Raw genomic sequence first — 14,976 nt, 5'->3', positions numbered from 1 at the left:
CCCGTGGGAGTCCCGTTGGCTAGAGGGGGGTCCCCGTGGGAGTCCCGTGGGTTAGGAGGGATTTCCGCGGGACCCCCGGGATTCCCACGATCCCCGTTCCCATGCAGACCTCTAGTTTGAACCCCAATCTCAGGGTGTTGAGGCTGTAGCTTTAACCACTGCGCCACTCTAGAAATCAAAATGTAGCCAAAGTGAGCCAAGTCTAGGACGATCAAGCCATTGTGACATCACTGATGAGGTTGGCTCTTAGGCATTGGTGGAATGAGGCATTATGATGTCACAACACCAGCTCTGAGGCTCTAGGGGAGCAGCAAAACAGCTTCTGAAACAATGTAACAGCGACATTCTTAACTGGGGAACTCAGAACGGTTTACATGAGTTTATTCAGGTTCTCAAGCATTTTTCCCCGTCTGTCCCGGTGGGCTCACAATCTATCTAATGGAGTGCACATTTTTGCAGTGTTGGACTTTGAATGTTTTTATGGTTTCTTGTGTATGAATGTCGTATACCGTATTTTCACGCATATAACGCGCGCGTTATACACGATTTTTACAAACCGTGCATAACCTTGCGCGTTATACGCGTGAGCACGTTTTACAACTTTTTTTTTACATAGTTCTCCCCCCCGACGTCCAATTCACCCCCCGCAGGACCGCTCGCACCCCCACCCCGAAGGACCGCTCGCACGCACTCGCACCTGCACCCCCACCCCGAAGGACCGCTCGCACGCACTCGCACCCGCACCCCCACTCCGAAGGACCGCTCGCACGCACTCCCACCCGGAGGAAGCAGCGCAGACGTAGGGCTCACAGAAGGGCCGGGACCGCCAAGAGGAAGCAGCAGGACAACGGTAGGAGCTTCTACATGATGGGGGGGGGTCGGGAGGCTGTGGGGGTGCGAGCGGTCCTTCGGGTTTGGGGTGCGGGTGGGAGTGCGTGCAAGCGGTCCTTCGGGGTGGGGGTATGAGCGGTCCTGCGGGGGGGGGATGAATTGGACATCGGGGGGGGCATCAGGCTTTCAGGGTGGGGACAGGACTTCAAGGGGGAGAGGAAAGTCGGGGCTGGAGAAAGGAGAGTTGGGGTGGCCAGAGGAGAATCAGGGCGGGCGAAAGGAGAGTCGGGCGGCGACGGGAGAGTCGGGGCGGCATGCGCAATATACGGGTGTGCGCGGTATATAAAAATTTATTTACATAAATTATAGTTTCCCACGCGCTATACCCATGTGCGCGTTTTACACGGGTGCGCGGTATATGAGTGAAAATACGGTACTATCCTATTTTAAATGGCGTTCTGTGGCGTTCTGTTTTCATTTTACCGACGTATTTTTTTTCTAAACCACTTTGAATTGTGCTGCGACTAAGGCAGCATTTCAAGTTTAAGAAACGATCTCCAACCCCGAGTTCCCTTCTGGTTGTAACCATTTCAAAGCAACTTCCTTAATTCTGTAGAAGAAGCCTCAGAGATGATGAAATAATTTTATTCTTCTCCAATCTCAATACTTTTTAAGAAACCGAAAACCACCCAGGTTTACCACTCTTTCCTTTCTTATATTTCCGAATTTTTGTAAAATACCATCATTTGCATAACAACTCTTGAAACTTCCCTTGGAACACTATGGGCTCCTTTTACTAAGGTGCGCTGGCGTTTTTAGCGCGCGCTAGCCGAAAAATTGGTGTCAGGTCAAAAGCGCGCCGGGACAAAGGCGCGCCCAGACAATTGAGCGCAGTGCGCGCTGCCGCGCCACTCTAAATTACTGTTTTTAGTACTCCGACGGGGGGGCGTGGGGGGGGGAACCCCCACTTTACTTAATAGACATCGCGCCGCGTTGTGGGGGCATTGTGGGGGGTTGTAACCCCCCACATTTTACTGAAAACTTCACTTTTTCCCTGTTTTTAGGGAAAAAGTTCAGTTTACAGTAAAATGTGGAGGGTTACAACCCCCCAAACCCCCCATAACGCCGGCGCGATGTCTATTAAGTAAACTGGGGGGGTTCCCCAACAAAAACCCCCGTCGGAGCCCCTAAAAACTGTAATTTAGAGCGGCGCGGCGGTGCGCGCTTTTGTCTTTCGCGCCGTTGTCTATGAACCGAAAAATTACCACCTGCTTAAAAGGAGGCAGCGGCTAGCGCGCGGGGCATTTTAGCGCATGCTAAGCACATGCTAAACCGCTAACGCACCTTTGTAAAAGGAACCCTATTACTACCGTATTTTCACGCAGATAACGCGCACCCGTGTAAAACGCGCACACGGGTATAGCGCGCAGAAACCACGATTTTATGTACAAAAACTTTTGTATACCGCGCTCACGGGTATACCGCGCATGCTGCCCAACTGTCCTTTCGCCCGCCCCGACTCTCCTTTCGCCCTCCCCGACTCTCCGTGCGCTGTCCCGACTCTCCGTTTACTCGCCCTGCCCCCCCCCCCGGCAGGACCACTCGCACCCCCACCCCGAAGGACCGCCGACTCCCCGACAATATCGGGCCAGAAGGGAGCCCAAACCCTCCTGGCCACGGCGACCCCCTACCCCCACCCCGCACTACATTACGGGCAGGAGGGATCCCAGGCCCTCCTGCCCTCGACGCAAACCCCCCTCCCTCCAACGACCGCCCCCCCCCCCAAGAACCTCCGACCGCCCCCTCATAAATGCTTTTATTAGAAGCTTATGGCTTGCCCACTAAATATCCTCCCTTCTGGAAGACACAGCAGAGAGTCTAATAAGAGCCCACGAGAAGAGACTGTGCAGCGAACTCAAATGAGTTACTGTGTTCAGGTTTCAGCTGTGTCAGCGGCACGGAAAGTTACTGCCATCACTTATCTGTATTGATTGCTGCAGGGAAGGGCTGAATCGGGCTGTTGTGATGACAATATCTCATTCCGGCGCGTGTACACACCCGCACGCAAAAATGGACACACGGGTAACCCTGAGTTAGGCATGAGCACTATAAAGACATGAGCACTATAAAGACAATGAGTTAGGCATGAGCACTATAAAGACCCGCGACCCCCCTGGCCGACCCCCACGACACCCCCACCCGCCTTCCCCGTACCTTTGTGTAGTTGGGACAGACGGGAGCCAAACCCACCTGTCCGGCAGGCAGCCAACGACAGAATGAGGCCGGATTGGCCCATCCGTCCCAAAGCTCCGCCTACTGGTGGGGCCTAAGGCGCGTGGGCCAATCAGAATAGGCCCTGGAGCCTTAGGTCCCATCTGGGGGCGCGGCCTGAGGCACATGGGCCCAACCCGACCATGTGCCTCAGGCCGCGCCCCCAGGTGGGACCTAAGGCTCCAGGGCCTATTCTGATTGGCCCACGCGCCTTAGGCCCCACCAGTAGGCGGAGCTTTGGGACGGATGGGCCAATCCGGCCTCATTCCGTCGTTGGCTGCCTGCCGGACAGGCGGGTTTGGCTCCCGTCTGTCCGGCCAACTACCAAAGGTACGGGGAAGGGGGGTGGGGGTGTCGTGGGGGTCGGCCAGGGGGGTCGCGGGTCGGCTGGGGGGGCGGTCGGAGGTTCTTGGGGGGGGGGGCGGTCGTTGGAGGGAGGGGGGGTTTGCGTCGAGGGCAGGAGGGCCTGGGATCCCTCCTGCCCGTAATGTAGTGCGGGGTGGGGGTAGGGGGTCGCCGTGGCCAGGAGGGTTTGGGCTCCCTCCTGGCCCGATATTGTCGGGGAGTTGGGGAGTCGGCCGGGCAAGAGGGCTTGGGCTCCCTCTTGCTCCGATCGTGGATGCGGGTGCGGGTGGGAGCGCGTGCGAGCGGTCGTTCAGGGTGGGGGTGCGAGAGGTCCTGCTGGGGGGGTTGAATCGGGCGTCGGGCGGGGTGGGAACTATGTAAAAAAAAATTTGTATAACGCGTGAGGGGTATGCGCGGTAGGTAAAAACGCGTATAACACGCGCGTTATATGCGTGAAAATATGGTAATACTGAAGAATGAACATATCATAATATACTGAAAAAAAACAGATCATAGAACCTCTTATGTTCTATATATCATTTCAGGTCCCCATCCTGTATCACATTATTCGCAATCATTTGCGCTCATTTCTCCTTCCCTTAACTTATTGAATGTGTGTGATAATATCTCAGATTCATTCCCTTCCCCTCCTAACATTTTATGTATAACAATTTTTATTGAAAGAATCAAATAATCAGTACAATAGGATAATACAAAAATACATTCAATCCAATAAGAATCACAATAATGTTTCATACAAATTTAAATAATTCTTTCAAATTTAATTTCCATATGAATTAATTCAATCTTATCTACACCCCCCTTAATTCCATCCCCTACCCATTATCTTCCCTTAAATGAAATCTCTCACCCTGGATGAAAGTTGACAAAAATAAAAAATTAAAATAAATAACTGGAATGTAATTATTAAACCTAATTTTCATAATAAATCATTGATAACCAAATTTTGTATTTTTGGTGAAAGATTCTGAATATAAGGATCTCAAATGTCCAGAAAAAGACGAGTTTTTTTAGGCGAACCTCGAATCTCCCAACTCTCAAATAAAAATAAGCGATGTAATTGATTCCTCCAACGCCAAAAACTTGGAGATTCTTTCTGCAACCAAAATTGCATAATACATTTAGGCCCAATCATACAGGCTTTCTGAAATAAAAGACATTTTAGTTGGCCAAAAACCCCACAAGCTGATACTTTAACAAAAATCATTCCCCTAGGACAACCCACTATCGAATTACCCCATAAAGAACCCAAATGAGTTGTTCAAAGGACACAACCAAAAAGCATGAGATAATGTGCCAGGATCTTTATTACATTTAATACAAATTGGAGTATCTATTAAATTCGCATGAAAAGCTTGAATTTGGGAAAAATAAGCCCTATGTAAAATTCTATAAGTATATTCTCTCCAAACATATCCTTTTATAATCTTTGGTAGTCTATTAATAGATTGAGTAAAATCAAGAAGAGAAATCTGAATTCCCAACTCCTCATTCCAATTTTGTAGAATTTTATCATATGTACGGGGAGGTAATATATTCCGCCACCACTTGTGTAATAAAGAAACTGAAATAGGCACATCATCACATTGATTAAAAAAAGAAATAATTTTGTCATGAACTCCACAAGAAAAATTCAATCTCTTCAATTTATTAATATAATTTACCAATTGCATATACGCATATAATGATCCAGGACCCCCTTCCACTACAATAGAAAGGTCAGGAAAACTCTTAATCTTCCCAATTTCATCCAATACTTGTGATAAATAATAAATACCTTTAAACCCCCAAATTCTAAAAATCCTAGATGTCATACCAGGTTGTAAATCTCCATTACCCTGAATAGGTAGCAAATCTGTTATACATGGGTTATATCTCCATAATTTAATTAAATTTCCCCAAACTGACCTCAGTGAAGATAAAATAGGATTACCTTTAAAATGGACCAGTAATTTAGATGGATGTACAGTGGTACCTTGGATTACGAGCATAATCCATTCCAGGAGCATGCTCGTAATCCAAAATGCTCGTTTATCAAAGCGAGTTTCCCCATAGGAAATAATGGAAACTATTTGAAGCATTCTCCCTCCCCCACGAGAACCGGCATTGCTCCCCCCGAAGGCCCCCCTGTGATCCGGCACCCCTCCCCGCAATTCGGCATCCCACCGCCATGATCCGGCACCCCACCATGCGATTGGGCACCCCCTGCCACGATCCGGCACCCCCCCCCGACGCGATTGGGCACCCCACCACCACGATCTGGCACCCCCCTCCCCGACGCTTCTTACCCTCATCTGGGCACCGGCACCGGCATGTCCTGTGCTTGGTGCCGGTGCCCGAAGATCGGCCTCCTCTTCTGCTAGGCCTTGAGCATCTGAGCATGCTCAAGGCCTGCGAGTTCACGTTCAGGTACCACTGTATCTGCCTTCTAACATTTTTATGAAGAAAGGCAACACTTATCTTTGGTGGACTTAACCACTATCAGTACTGGTTTAAATTCTGAACTCAGCAGTATAAACCATGCCCCTTCCAAGATGGCAGGCTTAATATCAGACTAGAGAATGACACGGGGAGCGATTCCCGCAGCGAACCGCTGCGTGGCTGCGGTTTGGCTGCGGGTTATGGTGACCTCATTAGCAAATCGCCGCAGACGCGGGGACAAATCCTTTCACCGCCCGCAAAAACGGTGAATAGATTTGTCCCCGCAGGCCAATGTCCCCCCTTCTAGGAACCGCTATTTACCTGTGTTTCACCTGCACGTTGCCGCATTGACTCCGCCCCCCAATATACTGGCTCCTCATTTGTCAGATCAACCCTTCCTGCCAATAGAACCCGCCCCCCCCCCGACGATCGCCGGCAGGAAGGTGCTCAGCCCTTCATGCCGACAGAACCAGCCCTCCCCAACGATCGCGGCAGGAGGGTACCCATCCCCTCCTGCCTACCCCAACCCCCCCCCAACGGCCCTCCCGACGATCGCAGCAGGAGGATATCCAACCCCTCCTGCCAGCTCCCCAACAGCCCCCCTATGATCACTGGTAGGAGGGTGCCCAACCCCTCCTGCCGGCCCCCCCAACGGCCCCCTATATCGCCAATAGGAGGGTGCCCAACCCCTCTTGCCGGCCCCTCCCCCAACAAACCCCGCCATCCCGAAACACCACCCTTAGTCTTACTTTCCAAGTTGGACCGGACAGCTCCTCGCTCGTCTGGCCAGCAGGCCTGCCTCCGTCCAAATGAGGCGGGCCCGCCCCTCCCCTCCCCTGCCTAACCCACAGGATCCTAGCGCCTGATTGGCCCAAGCACCTAAGGCCCCTCCTATAGCGGGAGTGGCTTTAGGTGCCTAGACCAATCAGGCCCTAGGATCCTGTGGGTTGGGCAGGGTAGGGGCGGGCCCGCCTCATTTGGACGGAGGCAAGCCTGCTGGCCATACGTGTGAGGAGCCGTCCGGTCCAACTTGGAACGTAAGACTAAGGGGGTTCCGGGGTGGGAGGGTTCGTTGGGGGGGGTCCAGCAGGAGGGGTTGGGTACCCTCCTGCCGGCGATCTTAGGGGAGGCCATTGGGAGGACCGGCAGGAGGGGTTGGGTACCCTTCTGCTGCGATTGTCGGGAGGGCCGTTGGGGGGGGGTCTACAGGAGGGGTTGGGTGCCCTCCTGCCGTGATCGCTGGGGGGAGGGGAGACTTGCAGCCGTAGCCACGGTCACTATGCTAATCACGATTAGCATAGTGACCGCGATTAGGTACACGATTTGGTACACGATTAGGTACACGATTTGCCGCAATTAGGTACAGCGGCCGCGTCTACTTACCATGTAGGCTAACATTGTAAGCATTAAAAGTACATGTCGTGTTTGTTTTTGTATAGTTATTAACTAATATTTAACTAAGTTTTAAAGTTTTAAAGAATGTTTCCTTTATACGTAAATAAAGAAAAGTATTTAAAATCGTACCCGTTTGAGGCTTTTATATATGCAGCGGTGACGGTGACGGGGCGGTGAATGGGGTTGCAGTGGCGGTGATGGGGCGGTGAATGGGGTGGCAGTGGCGGTGACGGGGCGGTGAAGGGAATGGCGGTGACGGGGCGGTGCAGAGGATGGTGAGACGGGGACGGGGCGGTGACGGGGACCAATTTTTTCACCGTGTCATTCTCTATGTCAGACTACATGATTTGCCCATCTGGGTTAGTTTCCTGGAAGGTGACTGGGTTGAAATTGGTTAAAGGTTACTTAAGCCGGTGGTCCATGTTGCATCCAGCCAACTGACCATTTGAACAAATCTTTCAAAGTTCATTAGGTTTCAAGTTTAATTAATTTTAATATACCGACCATCGACTTGCACCTGGCCGGTTTACAATGCTAAAAATGAAAGGTTAAAATAAATTATGATAGGGGGAGGGGAAATGTGAACATTAAGTGGACAAATTACAGATACGAACATGAACTTGAGGGTGAAGGGAAAGTTAATAATTACATCATTGAAAACAAATTAAAAAAAGGGGAAGGATATAACATCAGGATAGGGGATCGCTTCTTAAAAGCGGTTCATATCCAGATCATCCTTGGGGGTCATCTAAGGCAACACAGGGACTGACAAGTTCTAGGGGTTGGCAATTCCGGTCCTCGAGAGCCGGAGCCAGGTCAGGTTTTCAGGATCTCCGCTATGAATATGTATGAGATGGATTTGCATGCACTGCCTCCTTGAGATGCAAATCTATCTCATCCATATTTATTGTGGATATCCTGAAAACCTGACCTGGCTCCGGATCTCGAGGACCGGAATTGCCTACCCCTGACCTAGGACATGGGCCTCTGTAGGGCCTGGGGCACCTGAGCCAGAGAACTATTATAGCTACAAAGATTTTTTTTCCAAAGCTTGCTGTTGTTTACATTAAACTTGTACAATTCTCTGCTTCAGCAGCTGCTGTTGTCTGTCCAATAGGGCTCGGCGTAACCTTTTCATTCTGGCTTTCCACACTTGTGCACGCTATAAATACACACACACAAAAAAATCCTGCTTGTTCTGACTAAACTTCCGGTCCCTTTCCAGGGTATGGCTAATCTCTTTACTCTAGTTCTGTGCTGTAGTGAGGCCCGGAAGCCTTCTTTTACTCTGGGAAACACAGATCCCACTGCCATGTGTGATAATGCGAGTGAGAGATGGGTGTCGAGCCTTCATGGCCACGGAGACAGCCAAGGCGGCACAAAGATTTAAAAGTGAAACAAAAGCTTTTTATTTTATTTTTTTTAATTTCTTTATCCATTTTAAAGCCATAAGTAAGTGCAAAATATAATACATAGAAACATAGAAATAGACGGCAGATAAGGGCCCACGGCCCATCTAGTCTGCCCACCTTAATGTCCCTCCCCTACCTTTGCCCTGTGAATAGATCCCATGTGCCGATCCCATTTGGCCTTAAAATCAGGCACGCTGCTGGCCTCAATCACCTGTAGTGGAAGACTATTCCAGCGATCAACCACTCTTTCAGTGAAAAAGAATTTCCTGGTGTCACCTCGTAGTTTCCCGCCCCTGATTTTCAACGGATGCCCTCTTGTTGTCGTGGGACCCTTGAAAAAGAAGATATCTTCCTCCGCCTCGATGCGGCCCGTAAGATACTTGAACGTCTCGATCATGTCTCCCCTCTCTCTGCGCTCCTCGAGCGAGTATAGCTGTAATTTGTCAAGCCGTTTTTCGTATGGTAGATCCTTGAGTCCCGAGACCATCCGGGTGGCCATTCTTTGCACCGACTCCAGTCTCAGCACATCCTTGCGATAATGCGGCCTCCAGAATTGCATACAGTATTCCAGGTGGGGCCTCACCATGGATCTATACAATGGCATAATGACTTCCGCCTTACGACTGACGAAACCCCTTCGTATACAGCCCATGATTTGTCTTGCCTTGGACAAAGCCTGCTCCACTTGATTGGCAGACTTCATGTCCTCACTGACGATTACCCCCAAGTCTCGTTCTGCTACCGTTTTTGCTAGGATCTCGCCATTAAGGGTATAAGACTTGCATGGATTCTGGCTGCCCAGGTGCATAACTTTGCATTTTTTGGCATTGAAGTTGAGTTGCCATGTCCTAGACCATCGCTCCAGTAGGAGTAGGTCGTGCATCATGTTGTCGGGCACTGAATCTTCGTCTGTTGTGCATTTGCCCACTACATTACTCAGTTTGGCGTCATCGGCGAATAATGTTATTTTACCTCGAAGCTCTTCTGCCAAGTCTCTTATAAAGATGTTGAATAGGATTGGGCCTACAATCATATAACTCTATAAAAGCACTTAAATACAATTGCAATCTATGACAAATAATAATAATAACAACTTTATTTTTTTTCTATACCGCCACAATCTTACCACTTCTAGGCAGTTTACAGTGCAGAGAGCTGGACAGTCAACGAATTACAGAATACAATTAGTAAAATACACATATTTCTCAAGTTATCAGCATGGTGTTAATCGTTTTAAAATGCTAACTGATTAGAAGATAAATCTATTGAATAGTGCTGTCTTAATTTCTTTCCGAAATGTGCCATAGGTCAACCTAGCTTCGATATATCACCCTCCCCCCCCCCCCCGTAATTATATTCATAATTTCTCAAATTGAGAAATTAAAAAAGCTCTTTATTATCAATAAGGTATGCTGAAGCCTGATCACTTTACAGATGGGATAAATTGAAAATTATGTCTATTGAAAGTCAGGCCTGGGTTTATTTTCAAATATGTAGTTTTGTTTTTAGGATTCTGGAAGGCTTCCGTCTGTCTAATATGGCATTATTAATTGCTATTCTGAATGGTTCAGAAAAGACAAAGAAAATGTAAGGATATGGGACTTATATACCGTTTTTTTCTGTGTGGTGTACATATTTTAGACAGGTATTTATTTTGTACCTGGGGCAGTGAAGTGTTAAGTGACTTGCCCAGGATCACAAGGAGCTACACTGGGATTTGAACTCATGGCCTGAGGCAGCTGCGCTAACCCCCGAACCACTCTTCCACTCCCAGTGGCCTAAGTTGCTAACTTCCCTCTTTAGTGTGAAAAGTTTCTGTTTCTGGTAACCAGAGCTGAGATTGTGATGTCACAATACCTCATTCCACCAATAAGAGTCAACCTCATCAATGATGTCACAAGAGCTTGATTGTAAAGGACTTGATATACTGCTTTTTTCACTCTCTGGTTACAATCAAAGCAGTTCACATATTTTAGACTGATACTTATTTTGTACCTGGGGCAATGAAGAGTTAAGTGACTAGCCCAGAGTCACAAGGCTGCAGTGGGAATTAAACTCAGGGTGCTGAGGCAGATGCGCTAACCTCTAGGCCACTCCTCCACTCCCAGTGGCCTATGTTGCTGACTCCGCCCCCTTGGTGTGAAGAGTTTCCGTCTCTGGTAAGCAGAGCTGAGATTGTGATGTCACAATACCTCATTCCACCAATAAGAGTCAACCTCATCAATGATGTCACAAGAGCTTGATTGTAAAGGACTTGATACACTGCTTTTTTCACTCTCTGGTTACAATCAAAGCAGTTCACATATTTTAGACTGGTACTTATTTTGTACCTGGGGCAATGAAGAGTTAAGTGACTAGCCCAGAGTCACAAGGCTGCAGTGGGAATTAAACTCACAACCTCAGGGCGCTGAGGCAGATGCGCTAACCTCTAGGCCACTCCTCCACTCCCAGTGGCCTATGTTGCTGACTCCGCCCCCTTGGTGTGAAGAGTTTCCGTCTTTGGTAAGCAGAGCTGAGATTGTGATGTCACAATACCTCATTCCACCAATAAGAGTCAACCTCATCAATGATGTCACAAGAGCTTGATTGTAAAGGACTTGATACACTGCTTTTTTCACTCTCTGGTTACAATCAAAGCAGTTCACATATTTTAGACTGGTACTTATTTTGTACCTGGGGAAGTAAAGTGTTAAGTGACTAGCCCAAAGTCACAAGTTGCTGCAGTGGGAATTGAACTCGCAACCTCAGCATGCTGAGGCAACTGCTCCAACCAGTAAGCCACTCCTTTACATTATCCATCTTGTAGGGGTATTATCTTGACATCAGAAATCTCTACCATCAGAAATCTTTTAGACATTTGGAGCATTGAGATTAAGCAGTATATTTCTGCATCTCGATGGCCACGAATTTGGACTTGGAAGTTGAAATGTACAGCGTCAGCATCTATGAGACAAACCTGGTTTTTCTTGTTGCATAGGATGTTTTGGATCCCAGTTCGTTTGCAAAAGTTAGACAGTTCTAAATCTAATAGATGCTGGCATTGTCATCTTGATATAGGGACTTTGGATCATCTGTTATTCTATTGTCCTTTGATACTTAATTTTTGGAAGTCGATATGGGGTCAAATTAATATTGTACTTGAGTCATCGATCCCATTGACTTATGAAGTCATAATATGTGGAACACTATTATATGTTAAACCCCCTATGGACCGTTACAAATGCCGGTTTTTCTTAATTATGACGGGAATAGCCATGCAGATGATAACACGCAATTGGAAGAACTATGATCGAATTAATTTTCCTTTCTGGTGGGCGAACTTATGCTCCAGCTACAAATCTGAAAAAATGAATGCTGAAATCTTGGGGCATAGGAATGTATTTAATTTGGTGTGGAGCCCATTGGCATCTTTTATTGCTTCTATATAATTGTCATTTTTCCTTAAATTTTGGCTGATTTCCTTAAGCATCTAGGGTGGGAGGGAGGGGGGTGGGAATGTATCACTACTTTAAATAAGAGTGGGTTATTGGAAGGATAATTGTATTATATTATTTATTAAATGAAGGGGGTGGGGGGAAAAGATTACTTTTGAATATTTGAGAGTTCAAAGTGCTTTTCTTGATTTGTTATACGTTCAGATTCATATGTATTGCACTGTTACTACTTGAACATCAATAAAGCTTTATTAAAGAAAAAAAAAAAAGAAATCTTTTAGATATCAAGCAATTAAATTATGGAAGGAATTACCAGTAGACATAAGAATTTGTCCATCTTATACCCTCTTTGGTAGACTCCTGAAGTCTTATTTGTTTTCTAAATCCTTGTTATGTTAATTAATTTTGTTTTGGCTGATTTTGTAATTTCCATACTATTAATTAATTAATTGATTGTGATTTCTGGATGATGATTGTCTTCTCAGATTGTAAATCTACTCTGAACCTATATTAAAGGATAGCAATGGGCTATAAGTATCCATTATTATAAGAACGTAGCCTTACTTGATCCATCCAGCCCAGGATTCCATCTTCACGGAGGCCAATCCATGTCACAAGTACCTGGCAAAACCCAAATAGTAGCAGCATTCCAAAACTGAGATTGTGATGTCATAAGGCCTCATTCCACCAATGCCTAAGAGCCAACCTCATCAGTGATGTCACAATGGCTTCATTGCCCTATATTTGGCTCGCATAAGAATAGTTTCCTTACCTGCACCTGTTCTGCATTAAACACGCCATCTATTATGAGGTATGTCCAAAAGAGCGGCCACTCGCATTCTATATTCTCAAACAGTTTGAGTTCAGCGGGGTCATAATGTAGTCTGCTGGGATCCTAGAAAATAAATGATTCAGACTTATAGATGCACTATGAATGTTTTCTCATTTTACTGTCTATACCAGTGGGTCCCAACTCTGTCCTGGGGGACCCCCAGCCAGTCGGGTTTTCAAGATATCCCTAATGAATATGCATGAGAGAGATTTGCATATAATGAAAATGAAAGGTATGCAAATCTCTCTCATGCATATTCATTAGGGATATCTTGAAAACCCGACTGGCCGGGGGTCCCCCAGGACGGGGTTGGGACCCACTGGTCTATAGCAAAGATGCTACAAGGAATCTATGAAGCTCTGTTCAAAGCCATTTACTCGGCAGAAATCAACTGGCTTGAAAATTGGCGTTTTCATAGCGGCTAGACAGTGTGCGCAGGTTTCAAAACATGGATTCCTTTAGCCGTATTAAAAAAAAGATGTGCTTCCAAGGGATGTGTAGAGGTTACAGGAGAAAAGTTTGCGTGCAGAATGCCATTTTCAAATCTGTACGGATTTCACCTGTTCTGCCTGCAGGAAAGTGAGATTACTAAGAGCTGCTTTTACTAAGGAGCGGTAGCGTTTTTAGCACACGCAGGAAATTACCGCGCGCTACGCTTCTAGACCTAACGCCAGCTCAATGCTGGCGTTAAGGTCTAGCGCACGTGGCAATTCAGCGCGCGCTATTCCACGCGTTAAAGCCCTAACGCACCTTTGTAAAAGGAGCCCTAAATCTGGAAATCTCGGGGCTCGTGCTCTTCTTCACGCCTTCGTCATCTCATGTCTAGATGACTGCAAAACAGTGTACCGTGAGCTCTCTACATCACTTCATAATTGCACCATAAGGTTTTTGTGTAAGGCACAGAGGTGGGATCAGGTGACTACTATTTATTCACCTTCATTGGCTCCCAGTACGGTTCAGATGTCAATTTAAATGGCTCTGTCTAGCTCTTAAGGTACTACACGTTGGTACTCCTATATATCGGTCTTCTATCACGATTCCGTACACACCATCATGGGTTTTATGGTCCATTGACTCTAACCATTTAGTTTTACCATTGCCCAAACATATCCATTATAAAACAACCTGGTCATCAGTCTATTATAAGAACTTGGGATGCGAGAGGTCCCGGGTTCATATCCCGGACAAGCCCCCATTAATCCTGTTTACAACAGTTGCCAAACCAGGTCCCAAGCACCTGGCAGAAACCCAAAGAGTAGCAGCATTCCGGAGCTGAGATTGTGATGTCATAAAGCCTCATTCCACCAATGCCTAAGAGCCAACCTCATCAGTGATGTCACAATGGCTTGATTGTCCTATACTTGGCTCACATAAGAATTGTCTTACTAGGACAGACCGAAGGTCCATTAAGCCCCGTATCCTGTTTACAAAAGTGGCCAACCCAGGTCCCAAGTACCTAGCTAGATCCCAAGTAATAAAAGAGATTTTATGCTGCTTATCCTAGGAATAAGCAGTGGATTTCCCCAAGCCATCTCAATAATGGCTCACGGACTTCTCTTTTAGGAAATTATTCAAACCTTTTTTTAAACCCCGCTAAGCTAACTGATTTCACCACATTCTCCGGCAACGAATTCCAGAATTTAATTACACGTTGTGTGATGAACTATCTTCTCTGGTTTGTTTTAAATCTACTACTATTTCTTGGTCCCTTCTCTCTGGATACTCTGCCATCCAATCTCCTGCCTGAACTTATTAAAATCCTATTTCTTCAGGTTAGGTTCTGGTATTTCAATAATTCTATATAACCTGTCACTTGAGAAAATGAGCTCAGTCTATGGGATAGACTGTCCCAAGGGTGAGGAAATGTTTTGGAAAAAGCTTTGGGGGGTCCTTTTACTAAGGCCCACTAACGATTAGCGTTCGCTAAATCGGTTAGCACGCCTTAGTAAAAAGACCCCCTTGTTAGCTCTCGCGTGTCTATGACTCAGCCTTTATCTTGTAGAAACTGGAACGT

At 46.9% G+C, this 14,976-nt stretch overlaps 1 protein-coding gene across 1 annotated transcript in view; it reads right to left on the bottom strand.

Moving 5' to 3' along the window:
- Positions 1-14,976, bottom strand: part of PHKA2 (phosphorylase kinase regulatory subunit alpha 2) — a 188,289-nt gene that overhangs the window by 93,650 nt on the left and 79,663 nt on the right. The window contains exon 10 of the mRNA XM_033949037.1: positions 12,903-13,025. Within this exon, the coding sequence (XP_033804928.1) occupies positions 12,903-13,025 (123 nt within the window). The remainder of the gene's footprint in view (positions 1-12,902; positions 13,026-14,976) is intronic.

The sequence above is a fragment of the Geotrypetes seraphini genome, chromosome 6 (assembly GCF_902459505.1).
Source record: "Geotrypetes seraphini chromosome 6, aGeoSer1.1, whole genome shotgun sequence".
Lineage (NCBI taxonomy): Eukaryota > Metazoa > Chordata > Amphibia > Gymnophiona > Dermophiidae > Geotrypetes > Geotrypetes seraphini.
This window is presented reverse-complemented; position numbering and strand designations above follow the sequence as displayed.